Genomic DNA, 21,088 nt, shown 5'->3' on the forward strand with positions numbered 1-21,088 from the left:
TTATAAAAAATGCACCGAATGCAGGCAAGAAAACAAGAGAGGCAGGAGATATATATAGCAGCTCATTAGTCAGGGATGTCTTCTACTCAGCAGGCTGATCCCTTAGATGACGCCAATTGGAAATTATTATAAATGCATGGTGCTTCAACAGCACAATGTCTGTCTGAAACAAATTTACTTGTTAACTCTCAAACTACCCGCATAACCTCTTGTAGCTTTCTAAATGTAAAGTCAAACATCTTGCAGGCGCATTAAAATGTGATCAAGCTTTCTCTTAGAAAATAAAAACTACATCTTATCAGTTAAAATGTTGGCAATGCACAGCAAGCAAAATATCTGCCCATTTAGGATCTTAAAACCAGTAATTGAGATGTCTGCTCAACTGTTATAAGTGAATGAAATGCTGTATGTAATGTATCACCATGCAGCGCTATTTGCTTCCATGGAGCATTCTGTTGTCCCTTTAGGGCTCAATTGGGTGGCAAAGCTGTTAAATGACAGTGTGAGAACAGAGAATGATGGCTGAAGCGATAAACACACATAGTGAAATAGAGAGGCTAAATGACTGAACCAGACAGCCCTAAATTGTCCCTGGGTTCACCTGGATAAGAGTTGAAATGAAAAAGAAGAAAGACATCTTGGGGGGAAAGGGCAGCACTATGTTCGCTGCGGTGGTAATTGCAGGCTGTTGATCGAGTGGAACTACAGCTTGCAGTGGTTTGGCCTGTGGCTTCCAACACCCCCCTCAAAGCCCTCTTTGTTCTCACATTTCAGAGCGGGGGCCAGTAGTCGACATATTGCCTTACCCCTGCGTGCCTACAAACTGCCAGGCTAACGGGACTTGAGGAAATAATCCTCCATAGTCAATCGTGCAGGGGCCATTGTCCCTGGGCTTCACTGTTTGTAAAAACAGCCTTCAGTTCAGCCGCAAGCCTTGCGTGTGTAAGAGAGCACACTGATACTTGGCAATAAGTCTTCATTCAAAAAGAATTTCTGCCTGAGACATAATGTATTTCAAAAACCGGCTAAATAAGGAAGTAGAGCATGGCTCGTTGAGATATTTTCCTCTGTGGTTGTAGAAATGATGAGCCATTGCAGACTGTTATTATACAGAAGAGGGATTTGTCAAGGGTTTCTATGAAAGATTCAACATTCGTGGGAAAAACAAACTCACATATTGGGTTTCATCCTGCATGCTAATACATGTGGAATATTGCCTCAAGGGAAATAATGGATAACAAACTTCTGAAAAAAAGACAACTATGATCCAGAATCTCTTTGACCTATGACGGCATTTTTTGCTGAGGCTTAGGGATGGCCATTTCCTGTTATCACATTTAAATATTAAATCCACTCAGAACCAGACTTTTCAGTGGTAGACTTTCTGCTATTTTAGGGGTATTGTTTATCTATTTAACTGGACTCATGAAAATAATCCGAGACTCCTAACCCATAATGTTATTACAACAGAAATCAAGGCTCACAGTCATGTGAAAAGAACCTTTGATTCAACAAGTTGAGTCTTTACTTGCAGCTCTGATTCATTGTCTGCACCGCTTCCTCTGTCACAAACCCCAAAGGCTAACTGAACGACATTAGCTTTATGAATCCACCTCATGTTGTCAGTCTCAGATTGAACACCTTTAAAATTATATGCACAGTACAATGATCTGGCACGCTGAAATGTGATAAAAATGATCTTTGTTAGCAAGACAAAGACAACAGCTGTACATGGGATGTGAATGAAGACTTTGTCCCCTTTATCCACTCTTCTTCACACTATTGTTGATTGCAGATATAAAACCAAATGCTCCTACATGGTTGTGTTTTGTGTTTGAATATGGTGAGACTGAACACATGCACTCAAATTTAAAACTTTTAAAAAGGGTGACGTGCTGTGATCAAAAATGTCTGCAGTAAGCTCCTTTTTAAAACTTTACATTTTCAGGCTCAAGAAACCTCTCGGAACAAAATGAAAATTGTGTTGTCTGTTTTGACCAAGTCATGTGTAAACAGCCTTAGAAAAACCACAATGTTGACTTATTGGCGCCCAACTTGGATGATAATACTTTGGCATCTTGCAAATTTTGAACGATTGTCTGAAACGGAAACAGCACTTATAGGCCTTATGGACGTCCAATTTCCTGTCTGGTGAAAAAGAAAAACCTAAGATAAGAAGAAGAACCTAACATATAAACCTTCAAAATGATATAGCTGGAAGCAATATTGCATGTTCAAAGAGTGCATTTTATGAAAGTGCATGATATTACAGTTTATCTACATTTCCATTTCTATTCACACCTCACTCTGGTATTTGTATGAGGCTGGAACAAGTTTAACAGCAGTGATGGAATTTCATATTCATGAAAATGTCCAGAGCAATCTCCATCCTTGAAATCTGTCAAGGGATCCCCTATGCGAACAGTGTACACTGAGATGGAGGCCTTCATTAAAAGCATCATCGAGATTGCTCATGTTCACTTGGAAATCCTTGCATCTAGCAACATTACCGGGCCTTTAAATTATATAGCAGCGTGAGGTCCCATGTATTATTGAGGTATATGTTGGTATTGAGCGTGTCAAGGCTGAACAATTGATGACTACAGATAATAAAACCAACATGACTTTTGCTGTGTGTTCCTAAGCGTTACCAGTAGGGCTGCAGCTATCGATTATTTTAATAGTCGATTAATGGATGAACTAGTTAGTTCGAATAATCAAGTATTCGGATAAGGAACATAAAAAATTAAAATACCTGAGCTGAGCCTCAAACGATATGGGGAAAAAAAAAAAAAAAATGAGGATCTATGTGCAACAAAAGAACAATTGGCTAACTTACATAGCAAAAGTCCGCTAGCCGAAATGCTATAAAATGCTAACTTTATTTTATTTTATTTTTTTTCATACAATGCTCTTAACTAATGGTTCACACACATATTCCCACAAAAAACAGCTAAATATACCTTTATACTAAATTAAGAATGCATTAAAAAAAAAAAACTTTGGCTCAATCAAAAACTTAGCTTATGTTGGTCTTAACAGGGAGAAGCTGGATTCAGCCATGTGAAATGAGGCAGACTAGAGGGCAGTATATCCACCCAAATCAATAAAGCTAAATGCAAACACGTTCAAACCAAACCATTACAACGCCACTTTTATTAAAAGAATACTCGAAGCAGCAAAATTTAATTCAAATCTTTTTTTCAAATCGAATACACAAGTTAGTCGATTAATCGTTGCAGCACTAGTTTCCAGTTTGAATGAGACAAGCGACCTAAAGTAACAACACAGGTAAGCATGAGCACATAGCACAGTTGTTTTTGGAAGCCATTTTAATTTTCGTCTTAGTCTTTTGGACGAAAATACTTTTTTAATTTTAGTCTTTTCAAAATGTGTTCGTCTCAGACAAATTTTGTATAGTTTTAGTCGACAATTCTCAAAATGTTATCGTCTATAAACTTCAAAAGCTTCAGTCCATAAATAAATTAATTTTTCCAACAATTTCGAAAGAACGTGACAGACGAGCACATAACTGTAGAGTCTACAAGGACATCACCATTTTCATGATGATAATACACACTCAGCAGGAAAACAGCACATTATTTGCAATTAGTTAAACTCACCTGGACGCCACTAACTGTATGTAAAATGTTTTCCAAGAGTTTAAGACATAGAGTCACCGCGGTAAATGCTAATGCTAACGCGAACACCATTCTGACGCTAAAAGTTGGTTTAGTGTGTGATGATCACTCAAGCACAGACCTTTAAAGGCTAAAGCAACATGGCATATCTAGCCAAGATAAGAAAGCAAAACCTACACTGGTCTGATACGACCAAACACTGCTAAATGCGTGCTAACTACACATATAATAAGAAAATATCACACATTGTAAATTATTGACTGAAACTGTGGCGAATTTTCATTTTGTTGTGTCGTCAGACAACAACTGGCATTTATCTTGTTATGTTTTAGTCTCTCAAGACACGTTTTCAGCGCGACATCGTGACGTCATGAAAAAATTGTTCTTTGACGAAAAATGTTCGTTATCATCATCATTGACGAAAACAACACTGGTACATAGTAAACCACAGCCTACTTTTCTTATAATCTGGATGGTACAAAGTACCTTGTCGCGTATAATTTTTAATTGCATGCATTTGATCATTTCAAATCTACACTGCAGCGAACGTGCAGGTGTATAAAATCTTTCAATGTACACTCTAAACAGACAGAGCCATAACTATTAGATGATAATCTGTTAATATGTGTGATTAAAACTACAATTTAGTTCAGATGAAAATTGATATTAAAATAATTGACAAATCATTGCTCTCAGAAGCAAATTTAAGCCTTAGTGTGCAAAATGATGCACCACCAACAGCTGAGCACAGACAAACACACATACACACAGAGCACGTGACCTGCGGATTTAAGGATACATTTAGCCGGACTAGCTTAGCAGTGAATTGGACCCTGAACGTGATCGTCAGAGCAGCCCTGTGGGCTCAACACGAATCATGTGTTACATAATAGACACGATACACTTGGGATCAGTGGTGCCACCTCCCTCTTTCTCTATTGTGTTGCTTGTACAACTATGCGCCCAAAGACACATGTATTTATTCAAGGCATTTAAAAAAGTAAACCTAACACTTCCAGCCACTCACACACACACACACTACAACATCTCCAACCTAATTTAAATTAACACATACATATAGACACCCTAAACCCGGCCGGCAGCAAGGACATCTGGCACATTTCACGAGCTGACTTTGTGTGTGTGCGCACGTGTTTGCAGATGGCGTGTGCTTGTGTGTGTAGGAGGGACATCAGAGAGCTGAAGTGAACGGAAAGCTGGCCCATGCAAAGGCTTCCAAGTATGCAACGTCAACAATGTACTGTTTGTATGACTTGAACGTCAAGTCCTTGATAAAAACAGTAGAATTAGACTTCAGCATAAAACAAACAAAAGGACAACTCAGTATGAAGAAAAAAAATACTTTCCTCCTATAAAAGTAAAGACCTTGAACGAAAGGTTTGGTGCAGGCTAAAAATGAAAGCTTGCTTGCGCTGCTAAAAGCTCTCAGAGGACATGAACTGTCATATCTGATTATAAACTTATGACAGCAACATGACCGCAGCAGACAACATTATCTTTCTGTTTCACTCAATCGCTGAGGGAACTTTTGCAATTCATTAAGGTCATGAACAGAACCGTGGAGTGAGCAGTACTTCAACCTGAGTGACCCAAAGGTAAAAGGAAGACAATTTAAGTTGACTTCCCTGCAAAACGAATAAAACAGAACTTTAAAAAAATCGCTGGAACTATTTTGAAATTGCAAGGGTTTATCCATATAAATGTGTTAGAGGACAAAAAGGAGTATGCAATTTTTGTGTGTATGTCTTACCTGATGCGCGGCCATGTTGGAGCAGAGTGAAGAGGATGAGAAGAGTGGGTAAGGCCAGCCTGTGGGCTAGAATGGAGGAGGAGGAAGAAGAAGGGGCTCTCGTATGTAACGCTACCATTCCATTGCACATCTTTTCCTCCAACAACCGGCAAGAGTCCTCTACGGCTTAACCTGTTCCAGCCACGTAAAGAGAAAGTGAGGGAGGGACATGGATTATCGTTCAGGATCGTATTACGTAACTCGCAACATACAGACAAGGGATGGTGAAAGATATTTAGGTGGTCGAACACAGTGGTATGAAAAAGCCTGGGCATCCCTGATCATTTTCAAGAATTTCTTACATAAATCATTGGTTTCAAGGAGAAGCAAATTGAGTTAAATACATCATATAATGGACAAACAGTGATATTTGAAAAAATGAAAACACATAAATAGGTGTTAGGGAATAGGCAATATTTATCTAATGAAAAAAAGCCAGCTGGATAAATTTGGGCACCCCAACAGAAAAACAACATCAATGTTTAGTAGATCTTCCTTTTCAAAAACGACAGCCTCTAGCCTCCGACAGTGATTCTTAACCTTGCTAATGGTACTGAACCCCACAGGTTTCACATGTTGATTCACCGAACCCTTCGGAATTAAATAATAAAGCAGTTTTTACAAATTCAAAAGCTAGTAATTTAGCAAATTCCCATACAAAATTCTTCTCATTTGGACAGCATGTTATAATTTATAAACAGGTCAAAATTGGAGACCACGCTGCCCATTGGTCTGTTGTATTCCCTCATACCAAGTGCGAGTCAACCTGCCACTGAGCACACCAGTTTCTCGTCCCATCAGATGGAGGACCAGCAGTTAAAATTGGGAGCAAACCAGTGCTGCAACGATTAATTGATTAACTCGAGTATTCGATTAGAAAAAATATTTAAATTAAATTTTGTTGCTTCGGTTATGGTTTATTTTGAAGGTGTTTGCATTTAGTTTCATTGATTAGGGTGGATACACTCCCCTCTGGTCTGCCTCTTTTCATATGGCTGAATCCAACTGCTCCCTGTTAAGACCAAAGTAAGCTAAGTTTTTGTTTGAGCTAATGTTTTTTAATGCATTCCTAATGTAGTTTATAGGTATATTTAGCCATTTTTTGTGATAATATGTGTCTGAACCATTTCTTAAGAGCATTGTAAAAAAATAAATAAATAAATAAAAAACTAGCATTTTATAGCATTTAAAGTAGCAGACTTTTTCTATGCATGTTAGCCAATTGTTCATTTGTTGTACATAGATCCTCATTAAAAAAAACAACAAATTATACCGTTGTAGGCTCAGCTCAGGTATTTTAATTTTTCATGTTTCTTATCCGATTACTCGATTATTCGAACTAAGTAGTCCATCAATTAATCGACTACTAAAATATTCGATAGCTGCAGCCCTAGAGCAAACCAGTCAAAAACCTGGTCTAAAAACTCACTTTGCCTAGTTTTAATCAGCATACGAAAATAGGGCTCTGCCTTTTTACCTTCGCCAAACCCCTAAGACCTACTCACCGAACCCCTGGGGTTCGATCGAACCCAGGTTAAGAACCACTGCTCTAAATGCTTTCTATTGCTTTCAATGAGGCTCTGGATTCTGGTTGAAATTATTTTGGACTTTTCTTTACAAAACATCTCCAGTTCAGTCAGGTTTGATGGTTTGCGAGCATGGACAACCCGCTTTAAGTCACACTATATGTTTTCAGTAATATTCATGTCTGCAGACTGAGATGGCCATACCAGAACATTGTACCTTTTGCTATGAGTTAATGCCATTGCAGATTTTGAGCAGTGTAAGTATAAGGCCCTGGCACAGCTTCAACTTTGTCAGTGATTCTTGAACACTGTTCTCAAGAAACTGCTAAATTAAACTGGAATCCATGCAACTTTCAACTGTTAACAAGACTGCCAGTAACTGCACTAGCTGCAAGTCCCAGAGCATGATTGAACTAAAACAAAATGCTACTGTGGGTAGCAAGTGTTGAAGTGGTATATGCTGTGTTCTTCATCCTCCATGCATATCGCCACTTGTTATTTTTAAAATAATCGATGTTTGTTTCATTAGTTCACACAGTACCTTAACACAAAATGAAGCTGGCTTGTCCAAATGTTTAGTATGCCCCCAGCGAACCATATAGCATCTACTTGTGCAAAGTGCGATGAATAATTGAACGATGCACAATGACAACATTTGCAGCGACATCACGTTTTAGGTCTTTGGCGCTGGTCTTTCGGCTGAGTTTGACTGTTCTAACCACTCTTCGCCCTTGCTTATCTGACAATCTTGGCCTGACACTCTGGGCCTTAACTAAAACCTGTGTATGTGGTTTTCCATTTCTTCAGCATGTTCCTCATAGTGGAAACTAAAAGCTGAAATTTCTGAAGTAGCTTTTTTATTCTGAAAACAGGGGCATCTAAACTGGGTGCAGGTTTTGTGTTTATACTGCTATAGCACGTAAACTTTTGCCAATGAGGTCTCTGCTGAAAAAAAGCATCCCCTGGCTGTAATAAACTGATAACAATTGTAAGACACCAGATTGAAAAGCTGACCTCTTGATCAGTTGAAATGAAAACCTGCACATACTGTCGCCCTTTCAGGAATAGTTTAGAACAGGGGTGTCCAAACTTTTTGCAAAGGGGGCCAAATTTGGTGTGGTAAAAACGTGGGGGGCCGACCTTGGCTGACGTCCTTTATGTACAACAATATTTAATATTTATTTATAAATTTTAGCAAGCCGTTCTGTGTGTCACATTTGCTTTGCTTTTTTTTTTTTTGCTTTTTTTTTTTTTTTTTTTGGGGGGGGGGGGGGGTTGGGGGTGGGATTAATAATTTCAACAATCTCGCAACTAGCCTTTGTGGCATTGTCTTTCAACTCTCTGGCTCTTGCGAAATCCTGCTGCTGTAAAAATAAACTAGCTTCAAGTTGCTTCAATTTCTCGCAACGTATCTTCCCTGTAATCTTGTCGTACATGTCAGCGTGTCTTGTTTGGTAATATCGCCTCACATTGAACTCTTTAAAAACAGCAACTGTCTCTTTGCAAATGAGCCAGACACAGTTGTTGCGTATTTTAGTGAAGAAATAGTCCAATTTTCACCTATCCTTGAAGCATCGGCCGTCGCAGTCAACTTTCGTTTTTTTGTTGATTGTCGCCATTTTAGAAAATTGGGAGTAAACGGTCACACGGGGTAATGTTGCTTAGAGTGCTGCTGCCTTTTAGTGAGTAAATGAGGAGCAGCATTTAGTGTGTAAGCTGGTAGCAGTACTGCTGACCAATTTATTAAGTCTGTGTGCGGGCCAGACGTTATTGATTTTATGACAGAGGCTGGGGGCTGGATGGATGAAATTTGACCACGGGCCGCATTTGGCCCCTGGGCCGGACTTTGGACATGATGTCTGGTTTAGACACTCCTACCCGACACCAGGATGTTGAAACAATGTTTGTTTTCAGGTCAAATGAGAGTTTCTTTGAGGCTCCCATGACATCACTCTTCAGAGAAGATGCAAAGACAAGAAACACTTGCAAATGGCCACTTTAAATAACTCTTTTTCAAAACTGGTTTCACATGTATATTTAGGTCAAGTGCTAGTGAGCTTACCAAACAAAAGGTGTGTTCCAATAACTACAGCTAAAGGTATTAAATCAAGTAAAAAAAAAGGGCACTTAAATTTACACACCAGGCTTCTTTTGTTTAATCATTGCACACTTTCCTATCTCCTCTAAACTTTTTTCTACTTCTGTATTCAATTGAAATTGCTTATCAAAACAACCAATGATTTATAAAATTATCAAACGTGTCGAAACTTTTCCACACACCTGCAAATACAAGGTATTGTTTTCATGATTCAGATATGGATGTTATCTTTAAGGAGGTGTATGTTCAACATGTTTAACATACAGCACCTGGTATACAAAAATGTTTGCAATGCCATATCTTTCGATGTATTAAGTTAAATTCACAGAGTGGAGTGTCCAAGTATACCAATCCCACTATATCTGATGAGGCTACAAGTACTTCACTCTAGTAGTGTTTTACATGACTGAAGCTAAAGGGAATTTGAAAATTGTGAGAAATTCGCAATAAACAGTAGGCTTATGGCCCTGCCCACTCAGCGTCTTCCTTATGTTCCTGAGGTTTTCATGGCAACAGATACCTGCATGCAGTGCAGGTCAGTGGGAGAGAATGTCGCAAACCAGATTTGACAACAAACCCAAAGGGATGGAAAATGCAAAAAAATAAATAAATAAAAGTCCCATGACGACCTTTGAAACCATGGGTGTTATACGATATTTGTTTCTCTATGTAAGGAGATTCAAAATCTTTTTTTGTCATTCAAAATCTCAGCCAGGGGTTAGAGAGCCTGGCAAATAGTCTTTGGCATATGAAGGGCAAAATAAAGTCAGATGGAGAGCAACAATAAAAGAAAAAAAAAAACCTCCAAAAGATTCTGTTGGCATGGCATTTCTAATTAAAAAGGTTCCGCTTACTAAGAGGTCAATCTATAAGGATTCTCAACTCTCACGCTCTGAGTGTTTTTCTCACACATTTCAAGCCATTCTCATGCCCTATGCCAGGGGTCCCCAAACTACGGCCCACGGGCCGGATACGGCCCGCCTCCACATTTGGTCCGGCCCCCTGAACATTTTTTTATTTTTATTTTTATTTTTTTTTTAATTGTGTTATTTATTTCCTGGCTTTATCTGTGAAGAACCCAGAGAGGGTTATTTGGTTATTATCTATTTAATTAACAGTGTTATTATTAATTATATTATATTATTATTATTTTTATTTTATTTACTTTTGTTCCATGAAGAATCCAGAAAGGGTTATTTGATTGTGGCTTTCTGAAAAACAATACATGTTTACATTTAGGCACTCCTGCAATCGTCACACTTTTTCTGTTACAAACGGACCCCGGCACCCTCATCAGAGAAGGGAAAAGTTATGTGGCCCTCACAGGAAAAAGTTTAGGGACCCCTGCCCTATGCCAAACCTTAAATTTCTCACGCCTCAAAGAATACTCGACCATTGTCATAATCTAAAAATAAAATAAACACGCCGGATCTTAAAACTGTTCCATTTAAATTTGCTGCGCAACCGTATCATGTGCCGTCAGTAAAATGGGGTCCATCTCAAAGATATCAGATATATAAAGGCAAAATGTCTAAAAGCGAAGTTGATGGCATTAGTAATCAACGGCTGTCGTCTCTGGCAGGGTCTATTGTACTACCTAAGGTGAGTGAGTTTTCCCCACTAAAACACTCTTAACTGGCTGAATTATTGATGGATTTAAAAATGGATTGGTTTATAACAAACCATGTTAATGTGGCTTGAATTCTAGCTGGAATTTAGAAAAAGTATAAATATTCTTAAATTTGCAGTAAAATTACAGGACCAGGCAGTGTGGAATCGATTCTCACTCGATGGCGATGTGATTGTTAGTATGAAGGGTTTTCTGTGTGTGTGTGCCGTACGACTGATTGGCGACCATTTTAGGGTGTACTGAGCCATTTGCCCGAAGTCAGCTGGGATAGGCTCCAGCACCCCACGACTCTGACAAAGATAAGCGGTGTCGAAAATGGACGGATTGATGGAAGGATTAATTCATTTCTGCCCCCTCTGCTGAAAATAATCCTTGAGGAAACATTGTACACGCACACACCGTCTTACTCCAAACAATTTTTACAAATTGAGAACCTGAGACTCTTGAGTGGCTGGTATTTTGTAAAGTGAAAATTTAAGCACAATCATGTTAATTGCTTTCACACAAGTGTTTTAGAGGAGTCCTGAACTATGCAATTAGGTGTCAAAATCTTCACGTCTACTAACAGAGAAAAAAATGGATGCATGCTTGTATCATGCCAAAATATATGATGGTTTGGTAAAGCCACGATCAAGCGTTTAAAGTTTACATGAAACAAATGACACAAAATTAAATAGGCCATCATTGCTTTTAGTCAATTAATACATTACTCTTTGTTGAGCAGTGAAAAGAAAAGGTGTCACTATATCAAACATCAAGTCAGCAAATCTTGAGCATGTTTGAGGATGCTAACAACACGCATCCTAAACAAAGATGTGTCCTCCAACTCAACTGTCGAATCTGTTCACACACCGCATCCTGTTACGTCACTGTAATGATCGAACATGGTGGGAGCATATCAATAACACCTAATTTCATCCTTTTAGCTGCTGCTGCCATTGTTACAGTTGTTGAGCCACTATGTTTCCGCTCCCTCACAAAATATAAACGAGTCAGCTACACAATACAACTGCTCCTTTCAGAGAAGCCAAATACAGTATTACCGATCATTACAATTTGAAAACTGTGTTATTGAAATTTCATAACTGTTTGTGAGTCATCCTTGAAAGATAGAACATTTGGAAGGATACCAGTGAATAAACGAACTGTGAGACAATTGGTGGCTCGCTAAAAAGCAGCTTGTTTCAGCAATGTCTTCTACTTCACAATCTTAAAGATCTTCATTCATGGCAATTGCACCTGGGGGTTAACAGAACAACCACAGACAACCAAAGGCATCGTAATTTTCGGACTATAAGCCGCTACTTTTTACCCACACTTTGAATCCTGCGGCTTATAGTCCAGTGCGGCTTATTTGTTGATTTTTTTGGGTTAATAGATAACACTTTTGACAGCGGCATCATAGGACTGTCATAAGACCGTCACAGTTATGACATGACACTGTCATAGGCATTACTGATTGCTTATGTCATTACGTGTCATCCGGCAAATTATGTCACTAACTCCATTTATGTCCAGCTTGGATCTTTTACATCCTTTCAAAAGGAAGATCATTTGCCAGATAACACTAAAAGACATCTGTTATAAGTAGGGCTGCAGCTATCGATTATTTTAGTAGTCGATTAATTGATGAACTAAGCCACAGGTGTCAAACCGATTCCAGAAAGGGCCAAGTGGGTGCTGGATTTTGTTCCAACCGATACCGTGCTGAGAGTTTAACCAATGAACGTCCTTTTGAAACAAGCAGCATCTGACAAAGTTTAACTGATTACACATGTAAAAGATCTGATTGTTGAAAAGGTATCCTCTTCATTGGTTGGAAAGCAAACTTGCACCCACTTGGCCCTTTCTGGAATCGGTTTGACACCTGTGAACTAGGTAGTTCGAATAATCGGAAAAGGAACATGAAAAATTAAAATACCTGAGCTGAGCTTCAAACGGTATTAAAAATAAATAAATGAGGATCCATGTACAACAAAAGAACAATTGGTTAACTTACATGGCGAAAGTCATCTAGCTTAAATGCTATAAAATGCTATTTTTTCCCAATGCTCTTAACAAATGGTTCAGACTCATATTAACACAAAAAACGGTTAAATATACATATAAACTAAATTACGAATGCATTAAAAAACATTAGCCCAAAGAAAAACATAGTTTACGTTGGTCTTAATAGGGAGCAGTTGGATTCAGCCATGTGAAATGAGGCAGACCAGAGGGCAATGTATCCACCCTAATCAATGAACTAAATGTAAATACTTTCAAAATAAAACATTAAAACGCCACTTTAATTAAACGAATACTCGAGGCGACAAAATTTAATTCTAAGATTTTTTTCTAATCGAATACTCGAGTTAATTCATTAATCGTTGCAGCACGAGTTATAAGCATCCATTAATGCTCATGACAATGCCATGTCATAAGTATGATTGTCTAATGACAGTTCTATGACACCACGATCAAATAAAATGTTACCAAATACCATATCTTGCAATTAATGAAACCACTGGAACAGCAACTGAAGAAATGAGCACAGAACATGAATTTTGATTGTTATTTACATCTGCAGTGCCGCAATGAATGCTAGGAGGCATGTTGGATGACAACAGTGTTGACAGCACCTGGCAGCACAGGTTGACTGCCTCCCTCAAGGGAGCAGTGATGGCCAAATGAAGCTTTTTGAAGCAATGAGGCTGCAAAGCTTCATGGTGGTTCATTTGTTCTCATGACAGTTTTATAATGCCGCTATCAAATAAAGTGTTGTTGGTTAATATCTTTTGGTCTAACCATCTCATAATATAGTGAGGACAGCTGCAGTTTATAGTCCAGCCCGGTTTGTCTATGAACAAATGCAGTTTTCGTGCCAAATTTGGTGGGTGGCGGCTTATAGTCAGGTGCGCCTTATAGTGCGAAAACTACGGTAATTCTTTGATACGGGCTGTGCAGAGTCCTGGTAACACATACTTGGATTGATTTGCATAAATGTTGAATAATATGCAGGTGTTTTCAAACATTATGATGGCATATTACATATTATAAAGACAACAAGGAATAAACAGGTGTTATAATCTGACGGTGGGATGATTTTGAGCCAAAATGTCACTTTAACACAGAATTACAATTACAGCTCTAAAAAATGTGATAAAGAAACCTCTTAGTTAGAAAATATATTCCACTGTAACACAATCTATTACATTTTTTAAACATTATATAAAATATTTTTTACATCAATTAACACATTACAAGTTTATTTCAACTTAGTATCCTTAAAGAGTTCCTACAGGTTTTAACAACACTTAAGATACCAGTCTGAAAAGCATCCATCCAGCAGGCTGCTACTGCGGCTTTTCAGCTGCCCGCTACTCCGTGAATGCAAGTAGCCCAAGGAAGCAGTAGCACGGGCATATGTCCATGGGCAGAAAGCACTCATTGTGTCAAAGAAACAGCCGAGAGGATATTTCCACCAGATAGGCCTCAATGCTCCCGCAGCTGTGGAGGGAGCACTACGATGAAGCGCTGCATTGGGCAAACTAGTCACTACATGGTATTAAGCGCCACAGTGCATGGACTTCTCTCTTGGCTACGCAACATAGATATTTAGTATTCCTTGTGGTTGGTAAAACACTAAAATGAACTGGGTTGACGTTAATGTGATTCCACTTCATCGAGTCAAACTCTATTTAGGAGAGAATAATATAAATACTAGTTGATCAATCAATATCAATAATTAACGAATTGGGTTGTTTGTGTCCTGTGTGGCTTACGTGCCTTGATCTCTTTGCTGAAGACTGCAATTTTCAGTTATTTTGAATGCATCACTTAATATACAGGTAGTGAGGGGGAGTAGGAGAGTGAAAGCATTCATGCGGCTGTTCCCGTGGCCCAAGATGGAATTGATGCTGGAATTCCATTTCAGCAAACAAAGTCACAAAACCTGGATCAAATCACAGTGACCCAACCCGGCAAGGGAATGCCCCTTTTGACTGATTGACAAGGACAGACAGAACAGAAGTGATAATGTGACTGAGTCCAGCATTTTAAAATGTGACGTTTTGTCCATTTTATTTTTTATTATTTATGCCGCCATTTAAACTACAGGGGTTGTACAAAATAATGGAAACATCTTTTAAAAAACTCAACAAAAACTAATTTACTATGGTGTAAGTCCACCTCTTGCGGCAATTACAGCCTCAATTCTCCGACGTATTGATTCATACAACTTGTGAATTGTTTCCAAAGGAATTTTAAGCCATTCTTCAGTTATAATACCCTCTAACCCTTTAATAGACAATGACAGTGGAAATAGACGTCTTACTTGAATCTATAAAACTGACTATAAATGCTCAGTAATGTTGAGGTCTGGGGATTGTACTGCCCATACAAGATGCTCAACTTCATTAGAATGTTCCTCATGCCATTCTTTAACAATTATGCTCAATGATTATGATGCCAAAATGTTAGGTGTTTCCATTTTGTCCAACCCCTGTACATTACTCATGCCATAATTTCAATACACATAAAAAAGCATTCGACAATATATAAAAACAACCATCAAATGGAAAACTGTTAGAACAAAAGAAATAGGATTTTCTGTTGAGTCGAGTGAAAATGAACAATGAACTGATATTTTTCAACTTCAATAATTAAATAATAGGGAGGCAATAGACCAGAGCCCCTTTCACACACATACCACGATAAATTCCCGTGTAAGATGACGCGGGATTTACTCAAGTCATTGCTTTCATGCATGGAGAGATATCCCGTGAATGACGCGGGATGGACACTTTCACGGACTTGTCCAGTGTTGCCCACTTTGCGCTCTTTGTGTGGGGAAGGCTGCTAGCGCGATTCTATAACCCGAACATTACGTCATTTTTGGTTGGCATCGGCTGTTACATTCTGTTAGTCAGATCGTGTTTCGTTACGGAGCCAGTTGTGGGAGCGTTACCGACGTCGTACCTGCAGCCAATTCAAGCTCATCAAGACTGTATGTAAGCCCAGGCGATCCAAGAGAAGGGTGCCGAGATATTAACTTGCTGGGCGCCATTCAACACTTCTTACTCTCGAATTTCGTGCATTTGCTAGCTTGTTCGTCTGCCGCCCTTGTTTTGAAATCCGCTATGTTGTACTGGTACGTGAGTATATTTAGGGCCCGAGCACTAGGCGTGCGAAGGCCCTATTGTTTTGCAAAGGATTATTTATTTATTTATTTTTTTTTTTTCAGGGCAAATGAAAATGGCCAATTTGGAGGCCTGAACATGCACGAAAAGTCACCAAAATTTGCAAATACGTGCGGAAAATTGTAAATTTCGATAATTTTGCAACATTGAAAAAAATGTAACAAAATGGCTCAGTGGCGCCCCCTTGAAATTTTAAAATTGGCCTATAACATTAGGGTCTGTCAATGTAGAGCAATGAAATTTGGGGAGTCTATACCTTGTCCAAAACCGCTCCAAAAAAGCATTGGCACCCATATTCCAAACCCAACAGGAAATTGGTTATTTTGGATCGAATATGACATTTTTATCGATTTACAGGGTGCACATTTGAGGCCTTTTCGCCAAGGGGGTTAGTTGGATCATCTTCAAAATTGGTAAGACTGTTCAGGAGACATATGAGGTCTTAAGTTTTTAAAATGGTGCGTTTTCATTCACGGGTCTGACCTGGGCGTAGTGCCAAAGTCGGCCATTTTTTCGGCAAAATGACAAATTCAGTAAATGACTAATAGTTCCTTCACACAACGTTCAATCTTTTTCATATCTGGCATGTATGTGCGACATCCCACCCTTAACACGAGTGCATTGAAATATTACCCATTAGGCCTAGCGCCCCCTAGTGAGAACAGGAAATGCCTTTTTTTACGAGACAGGTTCCTCCTCCAAGGAAAAAAAATCTGTTGACCTCAAACCTGCATCAGGGGAGCCTTAAGACCTGTGTTCAGGTGCCTGATGAAAAATATTAAGGTTTCGTTGAAGCGGAGGGGTCCAAACAGGAAAGTGAAAATGACCGTCAACAATTTGTCTCGCAAAAGACTTTGAACAGTCATAACTCGGCAGATATACTACATATCTGCGCCAAACTTCCCGTGCTTGTTGAGAGTCATACTCTGAAGGGTCTGGTAGGGGTCATTTGCATCAACTCTACAGTGCCAACTAGTGGCGACAGAAAGGAGTTTTAAAAAAGGCCTTTCCTATTGGGTTTTTTCAACGTAGAGCAATGAAATTTGGGGAGTCCATACCTTATGCAAAACTGCTCCAAAAAGTCTCTTGCACCCATTTTCCAAATCCAACAGAAAATCGGTTATTTTGGATCGAATGTGAATTTTTTATCCATTTGTAGTAAAGTATACATTTGGAGGCCTGAACATGCACGAAAACTCACCAAATTTTGCACATACATGCGGCTTTGCGTGGATTTCGATAATCTTGTGGCGTTTCAAAAAAATGTAACAAAATGGCTCAGTGGCGCCCCCTTGAATTTTTCAAAAAGGCGTTTCCTATTAGGTTTTTTTAACATAGAGTTATGAAATTTGGGGAGTCGATACCTTGTGCAAAACTGCTCCAAAAAGTCTCTTGAACCCATATTCCAAACCCAACAGGAAAACGGGTATTTTGGATCAAATGTGAAATTTTTATCAATTAACAGGGTGCACATTTGAGACCTTGTCACAGAGGGAATTAGTTGGATCATCTTCAAAATTGGTTAGACTATTCAGGAGACATAGGAGATCTAAAATTTTCAAAATGGTGCGTTTTCATTAATGGGTCTGACGTGGGCGTGGTGCCAAAGTCAGCCATTTTTTCGGCAAAATGACAAATTCAGTAAATGACTAATAGCTCCTTGAAACAACGTTCAATCTTTTTCATATCTGGCATGTATGTGCGGGATCCCACCCTTAACAAGAGTGCATTGAAATATTACCCATTAGGCCTAGCGCCACCTAGTGGGAACAGGAAATGCCTTTTTTTACGAAACAGGCTCCTCCTCCAAGGAAAAAAAATCTATTCACCTCAAACCTGCAAGAGGGGAGCCTTAAGACATGTGTTCAGGTGCCTGATGAAAAATACTGAGGTTTGGGTGAAGCAGAAGGGTCCAACAGGAGAAGTAAAAATGACTGAACCCATTTCGTCTCACCAAAAGTTTTGAACAGTCATAACTTCTACAACACATCTGCGCCAAACATCTCGTGCTTGTTGAGTCATACTCTGAAGGGTCTTGTAGGGGTCATTTGCATCAACCCTATAGCACCAACTAGTGGCAATAGAAAGTCACTCATTTTTCTAATATATGTCCAGTTCTTTTCAGGTTGGTCATTGTAGTTTCAAGACCTTTTTGAAATACTTATTTTACGGCCCATGTCCACATGTCTCTGTCTGTTGCCGTGACGACCCTTTATTCGCTCCTTTTTTGTAGTACTCTCTCCAATAGGGGTTTTTATCTCTTAGGTGTGTGAATGTAAAGAGGCAACTTTCGAGCATGTTAGGTTCTAATGAGATGACTAGAGAGGAGGATCTGCCACCACCCTGACCTGCACACTGTCCGAGTTGCGTGACATCAGAGTTGCGCTAGATTGCGAGGGCCCGTTCAGTCCTGCTTGCAGGCCTAGTTGTTTTGTTGTCTTATTGGCTCTATGCCCACCACTTAGGTTAGTATTATTGATCTCCGTCGACCTACTGTCACGGACCCATTGTGTTATTCCCCCTTTTCCGCGATCACTTGTATATGAAATAATAAACCCTTGAACGCATCCCTCTGTCAAATAAACCACACATTTCCAAACATGGACAATGGACTCTATTCCTCGGGTCTATGATCCAGTAGCAATTTCATTTTGTTATGTTTTTAGTTTAATTTAGCCATTTCCAGTATGCTGTGTTGATAATCGCGATGTTTGTTTACCACTTTTCGTCTTACTGCGAATGCCATGATATTTAAGTCATCAGCCACCGTGCTGTAACCGGTGACTTTATCGCCTGTTTTCACACACACCGCTTCCCGGGAAAGTCCCGGACATTGTACTAAGATGCAACTCATTAAATGTTCGCGTCATTTTCTCCGTGTCAGTCGACCCGGGAAATTGCTTTCACATATAAGGCTGTTCACGTGTAAGTGCAAGTGGCTAAAACAACACATACATTCAATTCTTTGGCAACCTTCCACCATTCCTAAAAATGACTACAGCTTTAAAGCAACATTTTTGAAAAAAAAATTTTTTTTTGTCCCAGTCTTGCCTTAGCTCGATGCCTAAGTCTTGGTGTGGTCTTGTCTTAGACAAGTCTTGACTCATCACTTGGAAGAATATCAATGTTGCACACTGCCAAAAAGCTATGTTATGACACAACTCTTAAGCGAAAACCCCTTGCAATCATTTATTGTTTCACTGTAAATAGAATTATACTTTATAATTTCGCCACTTTTACTTATGAAATCTTGGAGCGATCACTAAATTTGAGACTGATTTGAAGATTTTATGTCTCCCTGATGGACTGATAATTGCAAAAATCGTAATACCATTTTAAACTGATCCAAGATCAGAAAAAAACTGATTCAAAATCCAATCAAGTGCATTGGATTGTATTCAATGAGGGCTTCCATTGCGCCAGGTAGCAGTAAATCAAAACGAAAGCAATACAATCTCAAAAACCCTGGATTCTAAACATTTCATCTTAACGTGTTGCCCTTAAGTGCTTTCTTCTTCCTGAGGTTTGTCAGTAATCACTTCCATCTCTGAGTACGGTAAATCTGTGACGTTTCTGTCCTTTCCAGAAAACAGGAAACGACTCGAGGTATTATTGGAACAAAAGCGAGGGTGGAATCGGACAGTGTTGCGGGGAAATATATGAGCAACCCCACCAAAGTCAACACTAGAACACATCAGAACCATTCTCAGGAGACGTCCAGCCGTCTTCACAGCTGCACAGTCAGTCACACGCTAGGACACGTGCAAATGTACTGCGTGATATTTAAACAAAAGAACGTGACGGGTTGCAGAGAACAGCAGCGCACGCATATGTGTGGTCGTGGAAGTGTAATTTATGTAGAAAACAAAACAAACCACGTGTGCGCAATGGTCAGAAAAAAAACCCTAAGGCTTACATTTATACATTAGCCTATTAATTAAGTACCGTGTGTTCGAGGCTTTTAGCACTGTCAATAACACTGTTCACGTGATCGAAACGTATCAATACATAAGAAACACTCGGGACTTGCTTATTATCATATTAATTACAATTGTGTATCTTAAGCACGTATAAAAAAAAGTCACATTAACGATAGCGTTATTCATATCCAAAATGAAAGCAACTGAGAATGTGTCATTGTTGCGAAAGACAGATTGTCGTTCTTGTCTGGATTAATCAACAGCAGTTTCTCGTCAAGTTTATAAATGGGAAACTTATTCTCCAGTTGTGAAGATGAATATTAATTTCAGTTCTATTCGACATACGTGATTTGAATCCCATTTTTGATTAAGCAAACAACAACAAATATACCAAAATAGGGCTCTCGCCTTTCTCCGCTTAGCTTGCCAAATAAAAAGCGACTTACCGACAAAAGGTTACCAGCGGCGAGCCCTCCTCCCTTGTTCACATTCGACGCATTTACCACGACGTTATCGAACACACACGACACAGTACGAGGCAAAATATTCAACAAACGTCGTCGTATTTCCCCGGCGAGGCTGTTTCCTTGTCCTCGTCTCGCCAGTGTTTTTTTCTTTATTTTAGGTGAGCGGAAACACTCGCAGTGTGAGAACCCGACCAGCTGCCTTGCTCTCGCGCGGTTTCCATGACTACTCCGTGAAAAGGGTGGATCCTAAATATGTCAAGTCATCACAGGCCTTCTTCAAAATAAAAGCAGAACACTTCAGAATAAAAGCGGCGAGACAAAGAAAATTCAGAGCAACACAAGAAGAAGGAATGGCATATTTTAGGTTATGCTATTACACTCAGGGGTGAAAGTGGCTAGAATTTATTGCCGGAACCTCGACTGAAGGTCGCCACGGAGCCAAAAATTTTATCTATTTTTCATTCAAAATCGTATTTTTTCAATGATTTGCAAAATAAAAAGTTAAAAAAAAAAAAAAAAAAACAGCAATAACCCCAACCTCCATCGCCTAATTTTTATTTTCCCTCATTTCCTCACGTACTAAATGCAAGCTTTTTTTTTTTTGCTGTTCCAGAAAACATGCACATTTGAATCAATCAGAGCTAACCATCTCTGCTAATCACATGTCAGTATGTCAGCCAATTGAACGGATAAATGAGTCCAGGCATTTTGCTTTGCTGCGTCCATTCGCACATTGACGTCACTCGTCATCGTCAGACTCAGATAACTGCAGTAGCTGGGGAAATCTCCATGCCGTCCGTGATAATAAAAATAATA

General features: G+C 39.2%; 1 protein-coding gene across 1 annotated transcript in view; it reads right to left on the reverse strand.

Moving 5' to 3' along the window:
* The window catches only part of susd6 (sushi domain containing 6), a 56,970-nt gene extending 36,466 nt beyond the window's left edge, over nucleotides 1-20,504 (reverse strand). Inside the window, exons 1-2 of the mRNA XM_057822400.1 lie at nucleotides 20,252-20,504; nucleotides 5,413-5,583 (exon numbers count right to left, since the gene is read on the reverse strand). Coding sequence (XP_057678383.1) covers nucleotides 5,413-5,542 — 130 coding nt within the window. The 5' untranslated portion in view covers nucleotides 5,543-5,583; nucleotides 20,252-20,504. The remainder of the gene's footprint in view (nucleotides 1-5,412; nucleotides 5,584-20,251) is intronic.
* Nucleotides 20,505-21,088: the final 584 nt, after the last annotated feature.

The sequence above is a fragment of the Corythoichthys intestinalis genome, chromosome 19, assembly GCF_030265065.1.
Source record: "Corythoichthys intestinalis isolate RoL2023-P3 chromosome 19, ASM3026506v1, whole genome shotgun sequence".
NCBI classification, from domain to species: domain Eukaryota; kingdom Metazoa; phylum Chordata; class Actinopteri; order Syngnathiformes; family Syngnathidae; genus Corythoichthys; species Corythoichthys intestinalis.